At 58.5% G+C, this 24912-nt stretch overlaps 2 protein-coding genes across 3 annotated transcripts; one reads left to right on the top strand and one right to left on the bottom strand.

Annotated features, from left to right (window-relative positions):
- SMARCD2 (SWI/SNF related, matrix associated, actin dependent regulator of chromatin, subfamily d, member 2) lies at positions 1–20095 on the top strand. Of its 2 annotated transcripts, none has more exons than XM_064524497.1 (13): positions 1–289; positions 11673–11857; positions 14132–14174; positions 14736–14858; positions 14997–15116; positions 15310–15405; positions 16197–16298; positions 16632–16793; positions 17164–17261; positions 17621–17756; positions 17971–18093; positions 18285–18386; positions 18795–20095. In XM_064524497.1, the coding sequence occupies exons 1-13, from the start codon at positions 119–121 to the stop codon at positions 18846–18848; spliced, it is 1515 nt and encodes a 504-aa protein (XP_064380567.1). In that variant the 5' UTR covers positions 1–118; the 3' UTR covers positions 18849–20095. The 2 variants fall into 2 exon arrangements, with proteins under 2 accessions (XP_064380567.1, XP_064380568.1); XM_064524498.1 differs by lacking the exon at positions 1–289 and adding an exon at positions 9974–9994.
- A 121-nt stretch (positions 20096–20216) lies between these two features.
- Positions 20217–24908, bottom strand: PSMC5 (proteasome 26S subunit, ATPase 5). Its single transcript, XM_026099416.2, has 12 exons — positions 24760–24908; positions 24236–24307; positions 23655–23724; positions 23131–23228; positions 22768–22824; positions 22380–22610; positions 21836–21962; positions 21445–21635; positions 21224–21322; positions 20963–21073; positions 20731–20817; positions 20217–20329 (listed from the first exon to the last, which is right to left on the bottom strand). The coding sequence occupies exons 1-12, from the start codon at positions 24796–24798 to the stop codon at positions 20276–20278; spliced, it is 1236 nt and encodes a 411-aa protein (XP_025955201.1). The 5' UTR covers positions 24799–24908; the 3' UTR covers positions 20217–20275.
- Between the last annotated feature and the right edge of the window lie 4 nt (positions 24909–24912).

The raw sequence follows: 24912 nt of genomic DNA, 5'->3' as shown, positions 1-24912 counted from the left end.
GGGCGTCGCGGCAGGGTGGGCGGGGCCCGGCGGCGCCGCGCGGTGACTCCCGGCCCTGGGCGCCGCCGCCGCCGCTTCCGAGTAAACAGCGCGGGCGGGGGGCCGCGAGGCGCCCGCCATGGCCGGACGCGGCGCCTTCCCGCTCAGCCCGCTGCCCCCCGCCGCCGCCGCCGCCCCGCCGCCGCCGGGGCCCGCGCCCGGCATCCTGCGCGGCCCCAGCCCGGCCCCGGCCGCCGCCGCCGCCGCCCCGGGCTACCGCCCCATGGGGCCGGCGGCCGCGCAGTACCAGGTGAGGCCCGGGCCGCGCGGGGGGGGCGGGCGGGCTCCGCGCGGGGGCGCCGGGGGGGGCGGCTCCGCGCGGGGGGGGCGCTGGGCCCACGCGGGACGGGGCCCGGCCCTGGACACGAGTGGGTGCCGGCGGGGCCCCACGCGGGACGGGCCAGCTGCGGACATGGCGGGTGCTGGGTCGCCCCTGCGGGGGCAGGATGTGGCCCGGCGCCCTGGGTGGTGCTGGCCGGGCCCCACTCGGGACGGGCCCCCCGCGCACCCGTGGGTGCTGGCGGGGCCCCACTCGGGACAGGGCGCCGTGGGGCTGCCCAGCACCGGTGGGCCGCGGCCGCCCCGTCCCTCCCGGCGTCTCAGTTTCGGCTCCTGGGCGCAGGCCCCGGGCAGCCGGGTCCCGGTCCCCCCGCCACGACGCCGAGGTCCCGCTCGGCGGTGGGTGCGTGGGGGGCGCCCGGGGCGCCGCTTCCCTCCCCGCTGCCGGCACCGGCTGGCGGGACGCCTGGTCCTGCCCCAAGCTGGGAGAAGGCGGAGATCCTGCCCAGGACGCACCTAGCTGCCGTCCGCCATCTGTCCCGCTGCTCTCGTGGGACCCAGGGTCTGCGCTCAAATTGTCTCGAATGCGGCTCAAATCCCTTCCCAATAACCCCAGAGTGGCCGGTGCCTCCTGGAAGGGAGGTGGGGAGAGGCCGGAGGGTGAACTTCTGCTTGACAGCACGGCCCGACCCGTGCTCGCTGGGGCTCGATGGCTTTGTTCGGCGCTGGGTCCGGAAGGGTCCGGCGAGCAGCTCCGAAGGTGCCGCGTTCGCAGCTCGCTGCCCTTCGGTAAAGGCAGGAAGAGTTGTTTTTTTGGTTTCTTTTCTTTTTTTTTTTTTTAGTCTTTTGGGGAATGTGTGCATGGGGACAAATGAAACATGCTGCAGGAATGTACTTGCATCCAACCGTGCTCTTATATGTTCCAGATCCCCTCTGCTTTCCCAGTGGAGACTCGCACGGGGATTGAATGTGCTTTTTAGCAGCCTCTCAGCTGCACCATCCCTTGCGGGAGCCACTTCTGACCAGGGGAAAGGAGTCAGTTGGCAAAGCGGCCGCTCTGCGTACGGCCTTGGCAGTTAGGATGGAGGAAATGTGACCAGCGCGCTAGGGCAGCGTTTCCTGGTTTTTGAGGCCCTTTAAATAAATATAGTTAGGAGCAAATGCCCAGGGAGAGGTCGGTGTCTTTTGCTGTTGCAGATGAGGTAACCGAGGCACGATACGACCCGTTTTCAAATAGTAATCATTTTGGAAAGAAATGAAGGCAGCTGCTGCCAAACCTCTCTCTGTGAGTTTCCAGAAAATGCTCTGAGATTTTTATCTCCTAGCACAACTCTGCTCCAAACCCCTACTTCTTAAGATGGCAGCTCTGTCAGCACAGGTAATATTACGAGTTCCCAATTAAATCCTAGATCATGTTATTTTCCTACAACCTTTCAGCAGGTAGGAGGTCTCCGTGCACTCAGTATAGTGGGCCCAGCTCCTTTAGAGTGGCTGCGTGCTCCATCTTTTCTTGTTCTTCACGGTTTCTAACCGCTTAAAAGTCCCCGTAGAAGCTGCTAGCAGCTGAGTGTTTGGCAGCGTTGCCGTGCAAATCCCGTCCGTTGTAGCAGCACGGAGTGATAGTCCGGGTCTGCCGTAAACACCCAGCAGGAACCGATGTGCGTAACCCCGTATCTGGGCTGCCGTGAGACCCAGGGAGCGCGGGCTGTTCGTCTGCCGGGCTGAGAAGAAACAGTTTTGGAGCAGAGGAGGCACGAGCCACTCCAAGCAGCGGTCGTGTGTCCAACTGCAGCTTTGCAACCACTGCTCATTGCATAGAGCCCCCTTGAAGCATATTTACATGCACCTTTTGCGAATTTAGGGGTAACCATTTAAAGTAGCAGATGCCTATTTTCAAGAGGAAGCTGAAGGGGTGACGAGGCGATGGGAGAGCAGAGCAGATGCTTGTTAATGTTGGGGGAAAGAATGGAGACCTGCAGGTGCTTGAAAGTGGATCTGATCAGTGAGCAGCCAAAGCCAGTGAAACTGTGCTCTTCTCTGCCTGAATATGTTTTATGAAGAGTATATTTCAACTGACACTCAAGTTTCCGCTTCTCCCTGCATGCGCAGCTTGCCTCTTAGTTGGCTCTCGCGCACGTGGTGATTATTTTGAAGAGGCTCGGCTTCTTATTTAAAGCGATTTTCTTCCAGACGTCCTTTGGAAATGGAGGAGCCCGCTTGCGCAACAGATTCTCAGTCTCTGCTGATCACCACCTCCGCCTTATTTGCATGAATTAAAACTTAAGGGAGATTAAAAAAAATCAAACCAAGGGAATTTCCAACTTGTAAACCTCATTAATACAAAATGAGGAAACAACCTGAGTAGCTTTCAAACGCGGAAGAGCCCCGAAGTGCAAATCGAGACGACATATCCAAGGCCAATCTGAGCATTAACCAAGGGTTGCAACTGTAACTTGATTCAAAGGCCTCTCGGGCCCGGAGAGATCTTGCTCGTTTACCCTGACCTTCCACGCAGCAGGCTGCAAAACCCAGCCTGGGAGCTGGGTGCCTGGCTCGAGCAGCCAGGAGTTGCTCCCGTTTCGGGTAAATAGGCTACCATATGCTTTCCTTCCACCCGTGCTGGCCGTAACGCTGCGATCGAAGCAGGTGTTTGGAGCGTGCGGCTGGCGTAGGGCGAGACACCGAGCATATGTCACTGAACCGCGGTATTTGGTAAACCGAAGTCGCAGGAAGGGAGGACGCAGCAGGTCTGTGGGGCTGTTGGAGCTCCGCGATGGCAGCAGGCGTTTGGGAGCGGTATCTGGCTGGCGATCTGCTCGCGGAGCTGCCTTGGCGTGGGAGGGGTGAGCGGCTATAATCAATACGATCTGTTCTTTGTTTTGCAATGTTCAGGCCGTGCAAGGCAGCCCCTCCTCTCGCGCGTGGCCACCCCAGCCATACCCGCAGAAATTCTCGGCGGGGAGGCGACTCAGGCCCCGTTTGCTCTATTATGCCCTGCTTTAATGAAGAGCTTAATTCATTATTTGGGCACTAGAGGACACAACAGCCCTCAATGACTCTCATCTATGCCAGTGGGTGCTTAGGGGCTTTTTAATCAGTGGATTATTAAGCATATGTTAATCCTTGGACATCCTTGCGTCTGCTGGTTATTCCCTAGCAGCTCGAGCAGGGAATTCAAGCCGGCAACTCCCTTTGGCACCACGGCGGAGTCCCGGTCGTCTGTCACGTGCTGGTAGCAGATCCCCAGGGCCTGGTGGTAGCTGATACTGCCGGAGCAGCCAGACGCCGCGCCTGCGGCAGAAAGGAGAGGGCTTTTTCAGCAGGATGATCAGGGAACGGATGGTCAGCTGAGCTTCGGCAGGGCACTTGGCAGCGTGTCTGCGTGCAGAGCCCTGGTCTCTGTCCCCGCGCAGCCTGCCAGCTCGCCTGTTCACGTGGGTGCCTGGGGGACCTGCACAGAGGTCACTGCTGAAGGGTTTGGCTGGAGCGTGGTTCGGGGCAGCAGCTGCCTGGAGACTGGGGAGCGTACGGCTTCCACGTAAAGCAGGCTTCTGCCTCAACTGGAAACCGAATCCAGTTCGCTCCCCTAGCAGGGAATGATGAGTGCCGGGGAGCAAAAAGGCAGGAGAGTGGAGATAGGTGCCCAGGGAGGTTTCAGAAGGAGATGAAGTTCAAATGTCATGCAGAGAGTGAAGACAAGGTCCTGAAGGGATGGCAGCAAGGGAGTAGCTACGGTCCAAGGAGCTCATGAGCAGAGGAAACTTGCCTCCAGCCCTTCTTGCTTGCCAGGTGGATGTGCGGCTGCAGAGGCTGAGTCCTGGGATGGAGCCCTGCCCTCAGCATCCTGTGGCACAGGCAGTTCGTGCTGGCCAGGGTAAAATCACTGTCTTCTGTTTATTAGGTTGCTAGTTAAGGGATTAGGAGACTTTTCCCTAGTTAACACGTGGATACTGTGGTAGGGAACGAGCTTGATTCTGCAGCCCGGCAGCTGTCGGTTCCTCTTTAACTCGGGGCCTGCGGTGGAGCATGGGCTCTGTATGAACTGGTGCTCTGGCCTTGAAGTTATCCCGCGCTGATGCTTTGCTGGCACAGCTAGGTGGCAAGAAGCAGTGTTAGTTTAGTGCCCTATTAGAAGGGGTTTCTTTGACATTTGCTGACAAGAATCTTACTTCCGTGGCACTGAAGGGCTGTTGCAATCCAAACAACTGCTAACTAAATAACTTCCGAGGAACCGGGAGGTTGCAGTCGCTTTGATTCCTTCTGTACAAAGCTCTGGACCTGTACCAGCAAGGCAGAGCCTATCTTGGAGCTTGCAGTCGGATGTGACGGTGTATGTGTATCTGCTAGCTATGCAAGAAGCCCACTTGGAGAAGGGATTGCCTGTGGATTATCCCTGTGGTTTGGTAGAGGCAGTAGGAAAAAAACAGGTCCCTCTAAGTCGTGCAGTCATGGCTCTGTGATATACACGCTGAAAAGGCAGTGTGAAAGAAAGTGGAAAGAAAGTTTCTTTGAGAAATCAGTGCAGGCAGTCTGGAGGTGAGGAGTGGGTGGAGGGGAACATGCTCGTCCCTGATACGGAGCCACGCTGTGAAGGCTGAAAAATGGGGTGGCCTGCAAGCATTGGAGTGTGTGCAGTACAGCCCAGGAGAGGAGGAGAAAGTGGTGTTTCTGCTCTTTGAGCAATTCTGAGAAAGGTTTGGGGTGGCTCAACGCAGGCTTGGGGAGAAGGGCCTGGGCTGGAGCTGCAACAGCAGTCTCTTGCCTGGCTGCGTGGGCGTGATGCTGCTTGGCCGTGATGCTGCTTGGCCTGTGAAACCCCACCCTTCCCAGGGGAGATGGTTTCCAAGGCAGGTTTCATCTGAGAGACTCAACATCGGAGATAAATTAAGCGATGATACAAAGCAGATAAATACTATCCTCTTGGGGCAGGAGAGAGGAAGGCAGAGACAGAACCCAGGGCACCCCTTGTTCCTGCTGAGGCAAAGTGACAGTGAAGTTCTGCTGGGTAGGAAACACCTCCAGATCTTGCCACTGAAGACCTCCGCTCTCAGGATCTTCTCAGGAGCTCTCTCCTGATTTCCCTCCCTTACTGGGAGTCGAACAAGGCTGTTCCCTCGACAGCTCAGCACTGCCGCAGTGCCAAACGCAGTGTCCTGTGCTGGGGACGTAATTCTGATCTTGCCATGTGTTCCTAGCCATACCTCCAGGCTGTGTTACTGAGGCCACCAGAGCTTCTCTCTCAAGTGACACCCTTGTTCCTGCTTGCTCTACCACCCCTGCTAGGGTTTGATTCCAGTGACCTTTCCTTTCTCCTGCCGGATGCCTTCTTCTCTCCTCAGACTTGCTCTTTTGTTTTTTGGCTCCTGCTCCCTGTCTTGCCTCCTGCCAGCAGGACGTCCCAAAAAGCTGTCCCTGTCCTTGTCTGTGGTGTTTTTCAGGGAGAGCAGGTTATCACGGCACAGCAGCACGTCAGTGCTAGGTGGAAGTCCCAGACTCGAACCAGAGCATCAGTTTTGTAAGCTTGCCAAGCCCTTGTGGTGTGGAAGCTGCTGAGAAAACCTGACTAGAAATGGCCTTTCCTCTGCTGACCTTGAGCGTTGTGGTGCATAAACCCACTGCGCTTGTACTGTGTCTCCCGTTTGCTCTGTGAGGCCTCTCTGTAGCAGAGGGCAGCAAAACTGTTGCTTCGGCCGTGGCACAAGCATCACTGTGCTGCTGCTTCAGCTCGTGTTGAGGCAGCCAGAAGCTCTGCCCTGTAACATCTGTGGCTTCAGATGTGAAGCCACAGACAGGCAGGTTTGTCTAGACCCAAGTATCAGCTGGTGCTTGATACGCTGCCAGCGCGGGTCTTAAACCTGCTCAGTTTCTTTGCCCTTCTCCTTTTAATTTACTGCTTCCTTGTGCTCAGTTTTGAGTTGAGAAGTAATCCGACTTCTGAAGCTACTTCTGTATCAAAATACTGCTGATCCTCCAAGCATAACAAGTCACGTTCCTGCAGCAGCCCGCGTGCAGCTCCGGGCCTGCTGGGAGCAAGGTGCTGTGCAAGGGCTTGCAGCACACGGCAGCATCTCAATAACAATAGTACCTTCCGGCTGAAGACCTCGGTCTGCGTCGTCAGCACTAACCCAGGCGCTTCTGGCATCCTCCCAAGGTGGATTTGCTCACAGATAAGAGCTGAGGAGCGGAGGGGAAGCGCGGTTTCAGGCGTGTGCTCTGGGCGCTTGGTTTGTCCGAGCCGTGTGGCATGCCGGGTTGAGCGGGTGGCTTCGGATAGTCCAGCTTTCCTTGAGATCAGCCTGGAGTCGAGCTAAAACCCTGTTTGAACAGGGTCTGTGTGTCGTAATGGGAGGTGCCGCTGCTCGGGCTTGCGGGGTTTCTGAAGGGACTTGCAGGAAGAGCCTTCATCTGGCGCCTGTCCAGGCTTCGCTTCCAAAGCCTCCGGCGAGGATGCATGTGGGCTTTCACTCCTTAAATGTTAGTATGTACAAAGTTTGATCACGCCTTTCTGGACAGAACAAAATGGGATGTGTGTCAGGAAAACCCCATTCAGTTTTTTTTATGAGCCCTTCTCAAGGCTCGGTTTGGGGAGTTTGCAGGAAGCTGCCGTAACTGCAGCCTCCCCAATACAGAAATATGGGGCAGAGCAAGGGCTGTGCTCGGATCCGTGCTGCAAATGCTACAGAGCAGGATTGGAGCTCTGGGGCAGCAGCTTAGCTGTGCTTCAGCCCTCTTGCAAGCGTGCATCCTTCACACCGTGACCCTCAGGGACACAAACTCTGCTCGTGTTCCTTGTGAGGAGCTAGGGCAGAGGCACGGCGGGATGAGCTTTTGTTTCCGATGCAGATGGTCCTCGTCTTTGCACTGTGCCTGGGAAGAGCCTTTCCCGTCGTTGGGGAGCTGCAGGAAGGAGCTGTGGTCTTGGAACAGAGATGAAGACTGCCTCTTGAGTTGCTTTCTGAATTGCTGTTCTTCGCTCTCTAGCCAGGCTTCTTCTTGCAGATCCATCCTTTGATTTCTTGCTCCCCCCTTTGTTTTCCTCTTTCTTTTTTCTTTTTTGTCCCTGTTGCTACCAGCATCTGATCTCTGGCCTGCCCTTCCTTAAGAAGGGGCTTTTGGCAAGTGTGCAGGCTTCTGTCATGCGAGCAAATGTCCATCACGAAGCTTTCCAAACTCGCATTAGATCCAATTGAGGCTGACTCTAAACAGAGCTCCCCAAATGCAAAAGGCCTGTGCATTGACCTGGGATGAACCACTAAACTGCAGCCAGCCCTATTCGTTCTTTCAGCTTTGGCAGGGAACAGAAACAAGCTGCTTTCTGTCCCGTTTCCAAATGGCTCTCCTCGTTCTCTGCGGGGAAGTCTGGACAGGATCCAGCTTGTTCCTTGGAACAGAGCTTGCGAGATTTGCCCTTTGTTCGCCCCACTGGCAGGAGCAGCACGAGGGGGTCGAGGCGGTGGGGCAGAGAGGGAGGCCGAGGCAGCGTCTGGAAGGGCTCGGACAGCCGCGCTGCTGGAGGGGAACGGGTGGAAGGAGTACCCCGGCTGAGCCCAAGGAGCGTTATTTTATTAGCCAGGAAGAATCTGAGGAAGGTCATCTTGGTTTGAACTGGTTTAATAAAATTTCCTGAATTTAAGCCTCTTGCATCTTGCTCTTTCCAGGGCTTCCGAAGGGTGCTGGAGGCATGCTTCACCCCGCTGGGCTGTAATGCTGCTTAGTGGCTTAGCCAGAGATTTAGGGCTGCACTGTTTGAGCTCGGTGTCGGGAGCTTGCAACCTTCAGGCAGAGGGTGAGGTGGCTGGTGGTCAGTTATCAGCCCCAGACAGGGATGTGGTTGCTGGCTGAACCTAATGCAAAAGCTGCCCTGCTTTGCTGCGCGACTTCTCCATTAGCTCTTTCCAAATCTTGAGGATAAACAGAGAAAATCTACACGGAGGATTCTGCCTTTCCTTTTTTACTCATCAAAAGGATCAAATGCGTGTCCTTGATGGGCTGTAGCTCTCCATCCAAACAGCTTAACCATGGCTGATGATTCTCAGTCATTTGTGCAAGTTATGTTAAAACCAAGCATAAAAGACGCATTCATCCCTGTGCTGATATTTCTCCCACCGACAGAAGGTCTCTTTTTGGAAGCAAATAAATCTTATGGCCAGATGGACTCGCAGAAGACTTTGAACAAGAGGTTGTCACTTGTGAGCTTTCAAAGACCTTCTGAATTGACTTCAGATGGCCTCAAAATCTCTCATTTCGGGGAGAGATTCAGAAATCCGACCAATGAAGCAGCACAGCAAGCTAGGAGGGACTCTCAGGGCCTGGTTTTTAGAGCGATGAGAACTGTAGGGGCTGGGGGTTAGGAGCTGGTAATCGCCCCAGCAAAAGCCAAGTGATGTGGCCCAGATGGCTGCAGACAGCATCCCCCATCCACGTGCTCGGGTAGGGGGGTTGCAAGCAGCCTCCCTCGAGTTAGAGGTCGAGAGCACGCGTGGCCTCAGACCGGTTTCCCCGTGACGCTGCTCTTTAGTCTCCTGCAAGTGCTGGCAGCATTTGAGAAACTCCCGGGGGGCAGGTGTTTCCTAGAAAGCAGCTTGTCTCCTCGGGGGCTCCCTGGGATGCAGAGCTGTAGGGCACTGCAAAGCGACCAAGTGCAGCTGTGGCCTTATGCAGCTTTTCTTGGGCTTTCCCATATTTTTTTGCTTTGCTAATTAAAAGCTTCACAGCCTGTTCTCAGGGCTTATCTGTTCTCCAGAAGCCCTCGCGGGCTGAGGCCGTTAGCGTGGCTGCTGGAGCACAGTCCTCCCGCTGCTGCGCTGGCTCGACACAGCGTTCATCCCGCTGCCGCTTTGTTTTTGTGTCGCGACGGTGCAGATCTCAGGGCTGCCTCTCCCGATAGGTCTGCCTTTGAGGGTGTCTTGACAACAGACAAACCCTGAGGAACTGGGTTCTTGCCTTGCGATCTTGGCAGAAGAGGTGATACTGGCCGCGGTCAGCCCTTGGCAATGCTTGTGCAGTCCTGCTTGTCACGGGGCGTTGCACAAATGTGGCTGATCAAAAAGAGAGAAACATCTGGGGGCTGTTAGGGAGAAAATAAGCTCTTGCCTTGGAGCTCTCTGCTTTTCTGCCCTTGGCAGGCAGTGGGAGGGGGTGATGCTAAAGTCTTGCACATGTGCCGGACGGGGAAAGGGCTCTGCCAGGTGAGGTGTTTTATGGACACTGGGGACGCGCAGCAGAAGCAGATGGCCGCCTCCAGCTTCCTTCACCCTCGCTGCTGCGTCGCGAGGGGCGATCGCCGTGCCAGCGCTCGCCCCGTCCCGAGGCAGATTAGCGAGCCGAGGATCTGAAGGTGCTGCTTCAGAGCAACACCGAGCAAAGGTGAAAACAACATGTGGTCGTGTAAGCGGTCCCGTCCGCCTGCTCTGCGTGCGTATTTTTGAACTTCCACATGCAGCCCTAATTCCGGCACTTCCTGGCCCGTTGGTGCTCCACTTTCCAGCTGCGATCTGCTTTCGGATGGAGAGGTTGGGACGTTTGCAGGCTCTGCCGTTGAAGTTGGCGTTTCCTGAGATACCCGGGCTTTGTTAGCCAGCGAGAGAACCTTTCCCTTGTTGCCCAGCAACTCGTACACAGTCCACCCCGCCAGTCTGTTTGCCTTTACTGGTTCTTCTGCTCTACCGGAGAGGAGGTGAGTGGGTTTTAGCTCCGGCTGCCGTCCAATAAGCCCACCTTTGGCTGCCTGTGCCTGGAAAAGCTGCGGGGGCCGGTCTGCCGGAGGCGATTTCGCACCCCAGCCCTCCCGAGACCCGCTGCCAGGGCAGCGCGGCGGGGAGGTTGCCCTGCTGCTGGCCTGGAGCAGGCTGCTTTCAGGGCAGCTGCCAGCCGGACGCGTTTGCCAGCTCCCACCCATCACGAGCGGGGTTTAATGCTCGTGGGATTAATGCTCGTATGCAAATAAACTCGTCGGCCCGCGGCCGAGCTCTCCTCGCTGGGTTCCCCGCTGCTTTGGGAGAGCGAGGCAGCTTCGTTCGATCTTCTCCGCAGAGCGGCCGTGCCCCAGCTTCTCCGCAGGGAGCGAAGGCGGGAGGGGAGCAGCGAAGGTTGTCTTGGCATGTCGAGGAGCCTGTGGCAGCGGAGAAATGTTGTTCTGCTGGCTCGGTGGCTTTCCCGGCCTCACCAGCTCCTTGGCGGTGGGGAGCACCCGGATCAGAGGATCCCAGAAGGCAGTTGGCTTAAACCGCTGCTGAAGCGTGCTGGAGCACATGGGGTGGGTGGTCATTCACGGGGTGCTTTGACTGTTTGTCCAGCACCCGAGGGCGGTGTGCAACGTAGACCTGGTAGCAGCAGCAGTGTAGACTTGCAGGTGCCAGCCTGCAAAAGCACCCTGCTCCAGGGGATGCGGAGGGACTCCGAATGCTTCCCTGGCTCGACACCCTTTGCAGAAGGCATTACATTTCGGGTTGTGGCCTTGCGAGTGCCTTTCTGGGCCCCTGGGTGGGGAAGGACTGCTGGAGAGCTGGGGTGAGCTCTTGCCTCCATCAGGCCTGGTCTGACCCCGTTTCCTGTGCCCGAGGAGGGCTGTGTCCTGCTCAGCTTCCTTCCTGCGCGCTGGCCTCGTGCACAGTGCTTTTAGGAAGTGGGCTTATCCCGATCCCTCCCCATGTGTCACATCTACCAACAGTGGCATTTTCCGGAGAGGAACCCACCGCACAATGCGCACTGGTGCTGGCACCCCATGCCAGCAGCACTTAGCCCTGGCAGCCCTCGGTGTCCCCAGGGTGGTGGCTTTGCAGACGTTGGCCCTGGTGATGGGCCCCTCCGGGTCTGGCGTCTCTTACTGCGTGGGGAGGAGCACAACGATGGTGTGGGGCCCGTGCACAGATCTTGTCCTGCTCCCGGGGAAGCGAGCGCTGGTGGGCAGGGCTTCTCCTGTGCCGGCGGCCTCCCTCCGCGTCCGTTGGTGGGGGGGTAGAGGCCCTGTGGTCGATGCTTCTGCTCTTCTCGGTTCTGCTTTCCTGTAGCCCTTTCGAGCGTGCTGAAGGCCACAGCTCACCAAGCAACGGCTCCTCGTGTCCTTTCCTCTTCCCTCCCACTGAGTCATCCCTTCCTCTGCCTTTCACCCGCGCCTCAGGGAACAGGGATACGGCAGTAATGCTAGGGGATGGGGTCCTTGGAAATCTTCTGGAGGAAAAAAGGTGCCAGCAGGGCTCGGCAAGGTCTGGGGAGCTGCATTTCCTCCGTGTGACACCTGCTCCGTGCTGATCTAGCAACCGCTGGTGTGATCCCTTGCAAAGGGGCTACAGCCGGGGACGAGCCCCCTGGCAGGGCAGTGCTTAACGTGCGCGTTTTCTCTCTCCCGCTGCTAGCGCCCCGGGATGCCACCGGGAAGCCGGATGCCCATAGCAGGGCTGCAGGTGGGACCCCCGGGAGCTCCCCCCTACGGAGCCGCCTCTCCGATGAGACCCGGCCTGCCGCAGTCCATGATGGATCCCTTCAGGAAGCGCCTGCTTGCTCCTCAGTCGCAGCCGCCCCTGGCCAGCCAGAGGAGAGGGTAAGGAGTCGGGGTCCTCCTGCGCTGGGGGCAGGCAGAGCACCCGCAGCAGGGTGGCGGGGGGTTAATGTGCTGGGTCTGGCTGCTGCCTCCTACTTGCACTTCTACCGCAGACACCCTCAGCTTCCTCTGCCTCCCTGCCCGTCCGTGCAGGGGAGAGCTGCCCGTGAGAGGGGCGGCAGGGAGCACAGCTTGCCTGCAAACCAGCCCCCCCCAGCCCCACCGGCAGGTAGGAAGCCTGCCAAAGCCTGGCACTGGGACGCGATAGCGGTGGGTGGAGATGGGGACAGAGATCACTTGGCCAGCCGCTTCCCTGCTCTCTGATCTCCACGCCAGTACCCGAAAAGCCCCGGCACGTGTGTTTGCAGTTGCCAGAGGCTGCAGCACGGGCTCGTTGGGGTCTTTCCCCTTCGCACGAGGGGTTGTGCTGCATCCTGGCTCTGGCAAGCACAGATGTAGGCGGCAGCAGGTTCCCTCCCCTTGCAGGAGGCAACTGGAGGTGCAGAGTGTGTCTCTGCTCCCAGGCAGTGTCAACAGGCTGCAGGGGGGCCTGAGGGTGACAGGTTGCAGAGACACTCCCTGAAGCTGCGGTCTCGGTATGACTGTTCGTTTGGGCTGGTCTCCGTGAGCTGTGGGGCTCTGCCAGCAATTCCTCACTTGTTTACAATTCTGCTAAGCCCTTTGGTCTGTTCCTGTTTCCAAGAGGGCTTCTTGATGACTTGAGGCTGTTTCTCAGGGCAGGATCTCATGGTCCTAGTGGATATTCAGGTCCTGTTCCCTGCCCTGGCTGTGCGATGGGGCTGGCTGCTGATGGGTCTGTTGACTTTGCTAATTTGGGCAAAGTGGCTTCCTGATCCCTTTGCCGAGCTCTGTGCTTGGAGAGCTACTGCCTGTGCCCCTGGGGGGAAAGCAGTGGCTGCACATCCGTTTGGTGCTCCAGAGCAAATTGGGGATTAAGGAAAAGGGGTAGTTCACCACCAAATAAGGATATAAGCAGCCAGATAAGGCTGCAGCTCCGTTCCTGTGAGCAGGCCACAGGTCCGTGTGGGATCAGGCGTGCCTCAAGTGTGGAGCTGCACGGCCGGGTGCAGGGCTTGTGCTGCCTCATTCCCGTTGAGGAGATCAGGACCTGCCAGCTCTTAATGGGGTGGTCAAACCACACAGGACAGAAACATTTAATGGGATGCCCAGCTCATGTGGTGTAAGAGCTCAAAGAGGCACAGTGACCCCATGCTTAGCTAGGCCTGGCCTACCAATGCGTGCTCCTGCTTGAGCAGCTGTGGGAGGCAGGGACTCTGTGGTACCCAGGAAGAGAGGAGAGCCCAGGGTGTTGGGACCAGGCGCTGTGGTCAGACAGGGTACTACAAGCTTGGAAGAAGCTAAAATGGCTCTGAGCAAGCGTGCAGCTCTGTAGTGGCTGTGGAAGCCCCCTCCATTACCTCTCACCTGTGATGTTTTTAGCCCCATTATGGCAAGGATAGTCTGTATTTCAGCTATTTGGTTTCTTAATGAGCTCCTGGAACTGGAGGTGTTTTTTGAGCTTTAGTTTGTAGCTTTGGGAGAATGTGATGGCCAATTCCAGAATGGGAATAAGAGAGTATTGTACTACAAATAGATCAGAGCTGGAGCTTGCCTAAAGTGGCAGCTTTGGCTTGTACCCTCTTCTGCTTGCTTCTGTCCTGCTGCGCTTTCAGCAAGTGGCAGCCACGCAGTGAATTGGGCCTGGGGACTGGATTTCCTTCCCTGGTGGTATACTCTAGAGGTCCAACACCTTCCTTTCTAAAGATATGTCTTGGCTTGCCCACAGGGCTATAATCCTTTCTTTATTTGCTTTCCAGCACTGACCCAAGCTCTTGTGCTCTAGATGCTTTTACGGCCGTTCTTTGTTCTCCTTCTGCAACTCCAGAGCGCCTGTCATGTGGGGCAGCTCTGAAAGGGGACTTGTTCCCTCAAATCACTCTGTGCCCTGCAGCAAAAGCCTTAATGCCTGGCTCAGATTGAGACATCTGCATGGCACACAGCTGGCATTGCCAGTGTGACTCCCTTCCCTAGAGCCTGGCACCATCCATGGCGTGGACGGAGCCAGAGGTACTGCCGGGCTCCTGGCATATAAGCAGGGTTTGGTGGTGCCCCCCAAGACCCGCTGCTGCCCGAACCTGGGCCGTGCAGCAGCTTCCCACTTGGCAGACAGCAAGGCCCACAGTGTCCCATGTGCAGAGGACTTCAGTGGCTTGTTTGGTTGTTTTTTTTCCACTCTCTCCATGCTTCTTGCAGGGTGAAAAGGAGGAAGATGGCTGACAAGGTCCTACCGCAGAGGGTGAGTGCTGCTTTGGTGCTGACAGGCTGGGTAGCAGCGTGGGGAAGGAACTGAGCTGCTGGGAGAAGATGGTGCATCTGTGCTGCCTTCCCAGGGCAGCAGGAGAGACGAGATCCCTGTTTGAGCAGGGTCTCACTGGGTTTCGTCCTGCCTGCCAGGCTTTTCTGCTCGGTCCCAAACTGACCTGGAAGTCAGCCCTCTGCGGGGGGACCTGGGGTGGCAGGAGAGGTTCAGAGTGTGCACAAGTTGGACAACCAGGACTCTGGGTAAACAAGGATCAGCAGTGCCTTGGAGTGGAGACCCCAGGTAGCTCCTGAGCCTCTCTCCTGGGGCCTTTGGGTCCCTCTTCACAACCTAGATAGACTACTGGATGCAATGGCAGGCTCCAACCTGTGCTCCACAGTGCAGCTCCCTGGTTTGGGGAAAGCTTTGCAGAGCTTTAGTCTTTGTTTGAAAGGAAAAATTATGCTGCTTGGTTACTCCTTGGGCTGTTGGCTTTGCCTGGGGGTGATGCAGGTGGTGATCTCAGCACATGAGAGACTGATCATCTCCATTTGACAGATCCGGGAGCTGGTCCCAGAATCCCAGGCTTACATGGACCTCCTCGCCTTTGAGCGCAAACTGGACCAAACCATCGCTCGGAAGAGGATGGAGATTCAGGAGGCCATTAAGAAACCGCTGACGGTGTGTGGCAGCCCCGGCTGGTTGGGAGGGCTAGTAGCTGTGGGGAGGGGGAAAGTGAGGGCCCCTGCAAGGTGGGTGCTGCTCTGAGTGCCCACCCCCTCACTCCAAGCATCCCCTTTTTGTTTTTCTGTTCCACAGCAAAAGCGGAAGCTGAGGATTTACATCTCTAATACCTTCACCCCGGCCAAAGAAGAAGGGGAGGGTGGTGAGCGTGTGGCCTCCTGGGAGCTACGCGTGGAGGGCAAATTGCTGGAGGATGTAAGGATGTGGGCAGGGATCGGGGCTAGAGGCTGCTGGCTGGTTGTGGCAGGGAGGCTCTGCTGGTTTTGTGAGAGCCTGTCCAGGATTGATGGGGCCCTCTGAGCTCCCCAGGTGCTGGAGGCAGCGCTCTGGGCTGGGGCCCTCCGTGGCTGGCAGTGTCAGGCCAAGCCTCTCGCGCTCTGTTTTGCAGCCAAGCAAGCAGAAGAGGAAGTTCTCTTCCTTTTTCAAGAGCCTTGTCATCGAGCTGGACAAAGAGCTGTATGGGCCGGACAACCATCTGGTGGAGGTAAGATGCCCCCAGGGGGGCTGCAGGAGGCTTTCAGCTGTGCTGCAGGGCTGGCTGCGCACCCAGGGCAGGATGAGGAGAGCCTTCGGCCCCAGCAGGCGAAGGGAGATCGATGGGTGCTGCTGCTTGCCCTGTGGGTGCTTGGCTCTTGCGCTCGTGTCCCAGCGCGAGAGGGGACCAAGCAAGGCTGGCACGGTGCTGTGGGTGGAGACAGGCAGGGATGTGGTGCTGTGTGCGCAGAGGAGCGGTGCTGGGTCTTCCCCAGGGACCGGGCTGCTGCGCTTTCCAGGCTCAAGTTTACGGCTGCGTTTTCCTCCGTGGCGCTGGCCAGCGGCCCAGGCCCAGCGTGGCCGGCCCTCCCCCCTTACCTGGATGTCTCCCAGCAGCAACTGCAGCAAGCTGGTCCCCCCGCCCCGCGGCTGCTCGGCTCTTAACCCCGTCCTGCCTGGGGCTGCAGCTGGGCGGGGATGCTCGGGGGATGAGCAAAGGGACAAGTGAGGCTGCAGGTGGCAGGGAGGACGTGGCCCTGAGGGGGCACCAAGAGGTGTCCGTCGGACCGGGGCCGCATGGGCTCCCCGGGTGGGCTCGTGGCCAAAGCCTGGGTCGGACTCCCGGGGACTGCCTGCATGAGCAAGGGGTGGGATCCAGGCTGTCTGCATCTGGTAGACCCCTCTGCAGAGCCCAGACACCGGCTCTGTTGGCTCCTGACTGCAGACCCCAGAGCCTGTTAGCGGGTGTCTCCGGCATTTTGTGGTCCCGGAGCTGAGCGCTGTCCCCCTGGTCTCTCGTAGTGGCACCGGCTGCCCACAACGCAGGAGACTGATGGCTTCCAAGTGAAGCGTCCTGGCGACGTCAACGTGAAATGCACGCTGCTGCTCATGCTGGATCACCAGGTGGGAGCCCCAGGGCCACGTGGGTGCTGGTTGTGCCCTGCTGTCCTTCCTCCAGCACGGCTCATCTCGATGGGGTGGACAGGAGGGCGCAAACCCAGGCCTGGGCTGGGGCAGAGCCTTGTCTGCAGCTGTCGGGGTGCCGTGGGGTTGTGTGCTGTGGTGCAGAGATGCAGAGTGGGGTGGGAAAGGAGCACAGAGGGGCTCCAGGCAGGGATCTCACATCCTGCAGGCAAAAGGGACCCCCATGTCTGAAACAAGGGCTGTGTGAGGCACCGTGCCTGCAGGAGGGGTCCCAGACTTCCTTAATCCTAATGGGCCCATGTGTCCCTGCAGCCACCACAGTACAAACTGGACCCTCGCCTGGCTCGCCTGCTTGGGGTGCACACCCAGACCCGTGCCAGCATCATGCAAGCGCTCTGGCTCTACATCAAGCACAACAAGCTGCAGGACAGTCACGAGAAGGAGTATATCAACTGCAACCGCTACTTCCGCCAGGTCAGCCCGCATCTGTCCTCCATGTGTGCTCTTGGCCGCGTGCCTGCTGCGGGGCTCTGCGGCCTCAGCGCAGCCCTCGCCCTGCTGCAGCAGCATGGTTTCCCTAAGTCGCTGCTGGGAGGAGAGCACCCTTCCCACTCCTAGCAAGGCCAGCAGCAAAAGCATCTTTCCTGGCTTGAAATGGGCATCCCAGACCACCCAGTCTCTGTCCCTGATTTATGTCCCCCTCCCTGGGCTCTGGCTTGCATCCGTGAGCTTGCCATGCATAAACCAGGATCGGATGAGTTCTCCCTCTCCTGCCTGGCCCTTTCCCAGCGGGTTGAAGGAGCCCCTGGCATGGGCAGCTAACGCTCTGCTGTGTCCCCTCCAGATCTTTAACTGTGTCCGCATGCGCTTCTCTGAGATCCCCATGAAGCTGGCAGGGCTCCTGCAGCACCCAGATCCCATCATCATCAACCACACCATCAGGTAGGGCAGCGGGCTGTGCTGGGCAATGTTCCTGGGGGTTGGTGGGCTCGGTCACCGCAGGGTGGGCTGCCCCATGCAGTGGCACTGGGACGAGAGAGTTCCCCCTGGGAGGTGCAGGAGCGGAGGGCAGTACCCACACGTCGTATGAGGCCTCAAGCCCAAAGCAGCGTCAAGTGCAAGTAATTCGGGAGAGGAAGAATTGGTCAGACAAGTTGAGAGGCTTCTTGGGGCAGTCAGGTGGGGCTGGGGTGGTAGTGGGGTACTTGTACTGCTGTTGGGGGGGAGGAGGGGTATATTCACTTCTACAGGAGGGTGGAGGCTGGGGAAGTCCCCCCGCCTAACGCCCTGTCTTCTCCCAGTGTGGACCCCAACGACCAGAAGAAAACGGCCTGCTACGACATCGATGTGGAGGTGGATGATCCCCTGAAAGCTCAGATGAGCAACTTCCTGGCTTCCACCACCAACCAGCAGGAGATTGCCTCCCTGGATGCCAAGGTGCAGGGACACCCATGAGGTGCCAGCCCTGCCTGGGAGCCAGGCGCAGGCAGGGCAGGCAGCAGGGCTGGGACTCCTGGGGTTAGACTGGGCTCAGTGCTGCAGGGAGCCTGGGAGGTGCTCAGTGCCAGCTCTGTTTTGGGGGACTTTGCACAACTCTAGCTACTGCTCAGCCACCCCCCCAGCCTCCTCTCACCTCCTGTCATCTCCCTAGATCCACGAGACCATCGAATCCATCAACCAGCTGAAGACGCAGCGTGATTTCATGCTGAGCTTCAGCAACAACCCACAGGACTTCATCCAGGAATGGATCAAATCCCAGAGGAGGGACCTTAAGGTAAAACCCTGGGGCTGGGCAGGAGAGGAGCAGGGCACATGAGGAGAGCTGCCTGACCCCACCTGCAAGGGCAGCGCTAGGCTCTAGCAGTGCCTGGGAGATGCAGCCGACCCGGCCCTGTGGCAGGGCAAGGGGCTGGGAAGGGAGCCAGGCCCCGGTGCTCTCCACATCGCACCTTGTGCTTTGCTCAGATCATAACGGACGTCATCGGGAACCCCGAGGAGGAGAGACGAGCTGAGTTCTACCAGCAGCCCTGGGCGCAAGAGGCTGTGGGGAGACACATCTTCGCCAAGGTGGGCTCCTTGCCGCGTGGTAGGGTGCGGGCACTTGCCTGCCTTGCCCCGTTGTCCCTTGCACACCAGTCCTGGCCTCCTCCCCTCTGCCCTCAAAGTTCCTCCAAGGGGGAACTTGAAGCTTCCTGCTGTCTCCATTCATTTGGGATGGAAAAACTCAGCTGGAGAAAAAGGGTGGGAGTATGACAAGGGGAGGTTGTGCATGAGGAGATAAAGTGCTATGGTGTGGCCCTGAAAGGTGCTGCTGGGATAGCAGCTGGGGGCAGAAAAGGGGCCAGGTCAGTGAACAGGGGCAAGAACTACTTGCATGGAAGGTCCTGATCCCCTGGGAGTGATAAGGGCAGCTGGTGGCAGGGGTCAGCCCCGAGTCCCTCTCCCTGCCTGACCGCCCCACTCCTCTCCCCCCAGGTTCAGCAGCGCCGGCAGGAACTGGAACAAGTGCTCGGGATCCGCCTCACCTAAGGGGCTGGCGGGGGCTCAGGAGCTTCCCTCTCCTCTCCCTGCTGCCTGAGCCTGATGGTACTTCTTACTGGAATCAAATACAGCACTTGCACAAAGCCTACGTGCCTGTAGGGAGTCGGAGCCACTAGCAACCCCTGGGCTCCCCTTGGCCAGGAAGCTCTAGCCAAAGGCAGAGTAGTGGAGGGTCCCCTGGTTTCCCCCCCCCCCCCCCCAAGTCCTGCTCCAGCCCTTCTGTTGCGTTAATACATTCTGCTTTTGCATCATGCTGCTTGCCTCTCCCCAAGCATTGAATGCAGCCCCTCTGCAAGCGCGTTGTCCTGCTTGCTCCCCTCCTCTCCCTGCCTCTGGCCAAAGCCCTCCTGGAGTTGCTGCCCAGCAGGGAAAGCTGCCTGTGCCGGAGGGGGAGGCAGTGCCTGCCCTGCCCACCCTCCCTGGCCCAGCCTCTCCCAGCCACCGCAAGGGCAGGCCTAGCCCTGCCGCTCTTCAACCAAAGTTTGTCCATTCCAAACGCCAGCCCTGCTGGTGCCCAATGTTTTGCACTATTTTTGTGAACAGGTTTTATAAAAAGGAAGCTTTTTGTACAGTGGGTTTGTATTTGATTAATATATTGAGTTCCTCTTACTGCACTCATTGCCTCAATCTATGCAGTGGATTCATGGTGTTCTCAAGGGCTGGCTTGGCCCAAGCTGTTCTTTTTATACGTAACCAAGTTTTTAGTCTTGAGTTTTTGACAATCAGTTGATTACTCCACCCCCTGCTGTTTTGCATACGTAGTGACTTGTCTTGTGATCGATACGAGGTATTTGGGGCAGAGGGGTAGCTCTGCCCCCAGGAGACTGCGGGCAAGGGGGTCAGCTTGGCCATAAGCCGAGGGTCAGAGTACGCTGGGGATTTGAGAACTGGAGATGCTGGAGTTTGGGGCTGGGGAGAGGGGGGCAGCTGCAGCGCTGGGGTTGAGAACAGTGCCAGCACCGGCCGGACCTGCTGAAGTGCCTTACCCACTCGAGCCTCTGCTGCCCCTTGCCCGCAAACTCCTCGTAGCATCGGCCTTGCCAGCTCCCGTGCTGCAGCTGGTGCAGCGGCTGCGTGCAGGAGCAGGCCTGTCTCCTCCACACAGTCGCAGGCAGAAGGGGGGGGGGGGGGCGTTTACATATTCACAGGGTGTATGGCTCAGGGGTGCCTGCTCTGCCTCTTGTGTAACCATTTTGTCTATTTTGGATATTTTCTAATAAAAACAGTTAGCAGCAGCTGGTTGTGTGTCTGCTAGAGGTCTCTTGGGTAGTAGCACAAGCTTCCCCTTTGCAGCCCCCAACTGCCCCACTGAGAGCCATCCCTGCTCTTCCCTTTGCCCCAAATCAGCACCCAGGCCTGGCTGCAGCAGCGCTTTATTAGACAACACAAAACAAGGAGCAGCCCCAGCCTCACCGTTACTTCCACAGCTTCTTGATGGACATGTTCTTCTCACTGTCCTTCTGCATCACCTGGGGCAGGGAGGAGAAGGTTGGCTCCCGGCACACAGGCCCAATCTGTCCCTGACCAAGCACCCACCTAGAGGGTGCCACTAACCCCCGGAGCTGCAGGGTCAGCACTACAGCCACCATCTCCAGCTACCCCTATGGTCTGTGGTCACCACAGCCCAGGGGAGAAGTCTCCACCACCTTCCCCACCCTCTTTGAGTCTGCTTGCAGCTTAACCATATAGACAGTAGCATTCCAGTGCCCAGACACAACCCCTTCAGCCTCTCATTGGTTCTCCAGAGGTGGCTAAAGGGCAAAGCAAGCTGAGCAGATGCTGCCACAGGACAGCTTGGGCCCCCCGACAGCTCCTTGCCCCAAGAGGAACCACCCAGCAGCTCCCCTCACCTCCCCACCACGGCACTTACCTTGGCAACAGCCATTTCAAAGTCTTCTTGTGTCACATGCACCCGCCTCTCCCTCAGCGCATACATGCCAGCTTCTGTGCACACCCCCTGCAAGGGAACAGAGATATCACCCTTCGCTCTTCTTCATCAGCCCCACAGCCAGAACCCCAGCAAGGGCCAGCAGGGCACAGACTGGCTGCCAAGCCCCCACCCAGCCCCCCTGCTGCCGCTTGTCTTGCGGTGCCTGGCTCACCTTCACCTCCGCACCCGACGCTCCTGGCATCAGTTCCGCAATCTTTCGCAGGTTGATGCCTCGCGTGAGGTTCATTTTCCGGGAATGGATCTTGAGGATGTCTAAACGGGCCTGTAAGGACAGCAGCGGTGAGGCAAGGGTTGAAGCCCCCAGAATAAGCACAGAAATTGCTCCCAGACAGGAACGAGGACCCCATTTCCCCCCCAGGGAGAGGGTCAGGATGACAGAGACATAGGATCTGCCCTACAGCATCCCTCCTACCTCCTCATTGGGAGGGGGGAACTCAATCTTCCTGTCAATGCGGCCAGGGCGCAGCAGAGCCGAGTCCAGAATGTCAATCCGGTTGGTGGCCATGATCACCTGCACCAGGAAAGCAGCAGCTGTCACCACTCTGGGCCCCTCACTGCCACCATGGGACCAGCAGGACACTGTCCCTTTCCCCAGGCAGCTCAGGGCCAAACCAGGGACAACAGCCCTCATACCTTGATATTCTTGGTGGCTTCAAAGCCATCGAGCTGGTTGAGGAGCTCCAACATAGTGCGCTGCACCTCGCTGTCCCCGCCAGAGCCACCCTCCAAGCGGGAGGAGCCAATCGAGTCAATCTCATCCATGAAGATGATGGATGGGGCATGTTCCCGGGCCATCACAAAGAGCTCCCGCACCATGCGGGCACCTGTGGGGAGCAGAGAGGGTTGAGCCCTGGCACTGTGCAGAGTCTGGTGCACCCACGGTGTCTGTGTGTGCCCAGGACACCATGCAAGAAGCATTCAGCCCCTGTCAGCCAGGCTGGAGGCCATGCAGTGCCACCAGAGCCCTCCCTGGGGCTCAGGCTGACGTTGATGCACGCAGCAGCCTGCCCTCGCACGCTTTTACCTTCGCCAATGAACTTCTGCACCAGCTCGGAGCCTGAGACACGGATGAAGGTACAATCAGTGTGGTGGGCCACAGCCCTGGCCAGCAGCGTCTTGCCTGTACCAGGAGGTCCGTAGAGCAGCACACCCTGCAACGGCCACATGGTCACCTCAGCACTGCTGCCAGGCAGGGCCTCAATACCCGCCTCTGTCAGCACCCAGACAGCAAAGCCCCCTCTCCCCTGCCCTCCGGGTAGAGCCACAGATGGGGAGAGCAAATGCCCTCACCAGGACAGCAGCACCCACTGTCCCACACCCCTTCCCTCCTTCAGGAAGTGGGACCCAGCACCCGAGAAGCTACGAGACCCCAGACCTACCTCTCCCTCCCACTAGCCCTAACAAGCTCTGGCAGGGAGCAGGCGATGCCCAGCAACCCCGGCCAGCGAGGGGCAGGACCGCATCGCAGTGCCACCGCGGCGGCAACCACAGGAGCACCCCAGGGTGCTCATCTCCTTGTAGCAGCCAACAGCCTCTACTCATGCCAGGCTCATACGGACAGCACTTACCTTGGGCTGGGCAATTCCCAGGGCCTCAAAGAGCTCCGGGTGTTTGACTGGCAGCTCGATCACTTCCTTGATCTCCTTTATCTGCTTGTCCAAACCCCCAATCATCTCGTAAGTGGAATCTGGGACCTTTTCCACCATCATCAGGGATACAAGAGGGTCCACTTTGTTGGGCAGGATCTTGTGCAGCGTGTAGCTGTCGTTGCGCAGGGCCACACGGCAGTTTGGGGTCACCTACACCGAGACCAGAGGGGAGCTCAGCGCCTGGCCCGGACACGGCCCTTCCGAGCCGCCCCAGGCTGAGGAACGCAGCAAGCAGCGCCAGGCTGCCCCGAAGGGAGCCATCACCTTCCCGTCCCACCCACGGCCCCCAGGACATCCCCACACTCACATCGTTAATGTCGATGTTCTTGTCAACATCCACCACGAACTTCCCTTCCGGGTGTACCTGGAACATGGCAGTTGCCACCAGAAGTTATTTCTCTATCTGAAAAGTCACCAATCGTGCCTAATATCCATACTGGATGCCCTGCAGCCCCTCCTGCCCCTGGGAACCCCTGAGCCAGGTGCTTCCCACCCGCTTGGGGAAAGTTTGGGCCCAGGAGAGCTGCTACAAGGTGCTCCCCTAGAGAAACAGCTCTCACTTCACGTTTCGTCCTTGTTACATCCCTCCCAGAACTTGTGCTCTCACATCTGCCCCCCACCCATCACCTCGTGCTGGGAATGGCCCAGCCTGCTCACCCCAGCTCTGTACCTTGACGAGTACTTTCTTCTTGTCCATGGCTCTCACCACCTCCCCCACGTAGGAGCCCTGCTCCTGCAGCAACTGCAGCTCCTCGCGCAGCAGGCGCACTGCGAAGAGGGAGGGACACATCAGCACCGCCATTCTGCCCAGCCACAGGCATCAGCTCCCGGCGCAGCAAGAGGACACCCTGCCCCTGACGGAGGTGGCGAACACACCGCACACAGCCCTTCTGGGACATTTTGGGGGACCAGTGCAGACTCCTGCTTAGAAGGGGCCTCAGTTGGAACCAAGGCTGCCCATGTTACCTTAACTACAATAGCAAAGAAAAAACAAAACTAAAAAACTAAGAAGCAAAATGCCTAGAAGATTAATGAAACTCAGAGCAAATCTCCCCATCTGGCAGCAGCTGGACCCTCCCAACAACAGCACTAGCCATGCTGGCCCACAGCTGGGTCATGAGCCACCAGCCCAGCAGCTAGGAGCAGCCACATCACTGCAGGAGATCAGGTTGAGAAAGATGAGAAGAGCTGTACCTTTGGCATTCAACTCATTTCTCTGCGCTTGCAAACGCCGCAGGTTTTGGCTCTTCTCATTCACAATGAGCTATTTAAAAAAAAAAAAAAGAAAAGTTTAGCCAAGACTCCAGCATCCCATACAGCATTCAAACCAACTGCACGCCAAGTGCATGCAACAGCCACCAGCTGAGCTGCAGCAGAACAGGGGGGAGCAGCTTTCAACCTGGGACAGGCACCTAGCACAGCACAGCCTTTCCAAACAGGACACAACCAGCCAGGCTCCATTAGCAAGGATTAGGCAATATCTCATACGCACGCAGCAGCGATGACACCGGGTAGGACAGAGACACATCTTGTACACCCATATCACCCTAAGGCTGGACTGACAGCCCTGCCTGTAGACACCACCCTGAGAAGCGCCTGCTTCTTGCACCCCGGAACAGGGCACCGCAGCAGAGAAAGCACTACAAAGCGCTGCAGATGGTCTTAGATAGAGGACAGGCCTGGAGACGGAGGTATGCACCCTTGGCTGGAACTACAGCGATGCCCTCCCAGAGCAGGCCAGGTGGGTGCCACCTGCACAGCTGGAAATGGCTCACCTGCAGCTCCTCGATCTTGGACAGATAATACTGCCGGAGCCCCGTGCCGCCTTTCCCATCATCCATCTCCATCTGTAAGAGAACGGGACTCAGCAAAACGGGACCCGGCCCTGCTGGCCTCCCGGTTCCGCCAGGGCCCCGCAAGCCACCTCTACCCCCGGGTCAGGCCCCGAGCAGCCCTCGGGCCCCCGTTTCTCCTGGCAGCTCCTACCTCCTCAAGACCGTCCCGCGCGTCGGACACCGGTTCCCTCACGCACCTCCCCGGGCTTGTCTGCGCCAGCCGCCGGATCTCCATCCCCTCCCGTCCGCCCCGGACCCTTGGACCCTTCCTCTCCCCCCACCCCCTTCGCTGCCCCAGGCCCCGGGCGGCCCCCACCCTCCGCGTCAAGGCTCAGGCGAGACCCGCCGAGTCACGGCGCCCACCAGGCCCAGGCCTCGGCCCGCTCTCAGCACGGCAGAGCGCCGCGGCCCGGGCACGCCGCGGCCGCCGACAGCCCCTGAACCCGACCCGGCTCCAGCCCCACCTGCTCCGGCCCGTCCACCGCCATCTTCTCCGCCGGCATCGGGACACCGGCACCGCCGCTGCCTGCACTAAAGATGGCTGCAGCAACCCTTCCGCTGCCCGGGGCTGCCCGCCCCCGGCGCGAGGAGCGCGTTGACGTCACTTCCTCCCTTCC

The sequence above is a fragment of the Dromaius novaehollandiae genome, chromosome 22, assembly GCF_036370855.1.
Source record: "Dromaius novaehollandiae isolate bDroNov1 chromosome 22, bDroNov1.hap1, whole genome shotgun sequence".
Classification (NCBI taxonomy): domain Eukaryota; kingdom Metazoa; phylum Chordata; class Aves; order Casuariiformes; family Dromaiidae; genus Dromaius; species Dromaius novaehollandiae.
The sequence above is the reverse complement of the archived record's forward strand: the minus strand, read 5'-3'. Positions and strand labels throughout refer to the sequence as shown.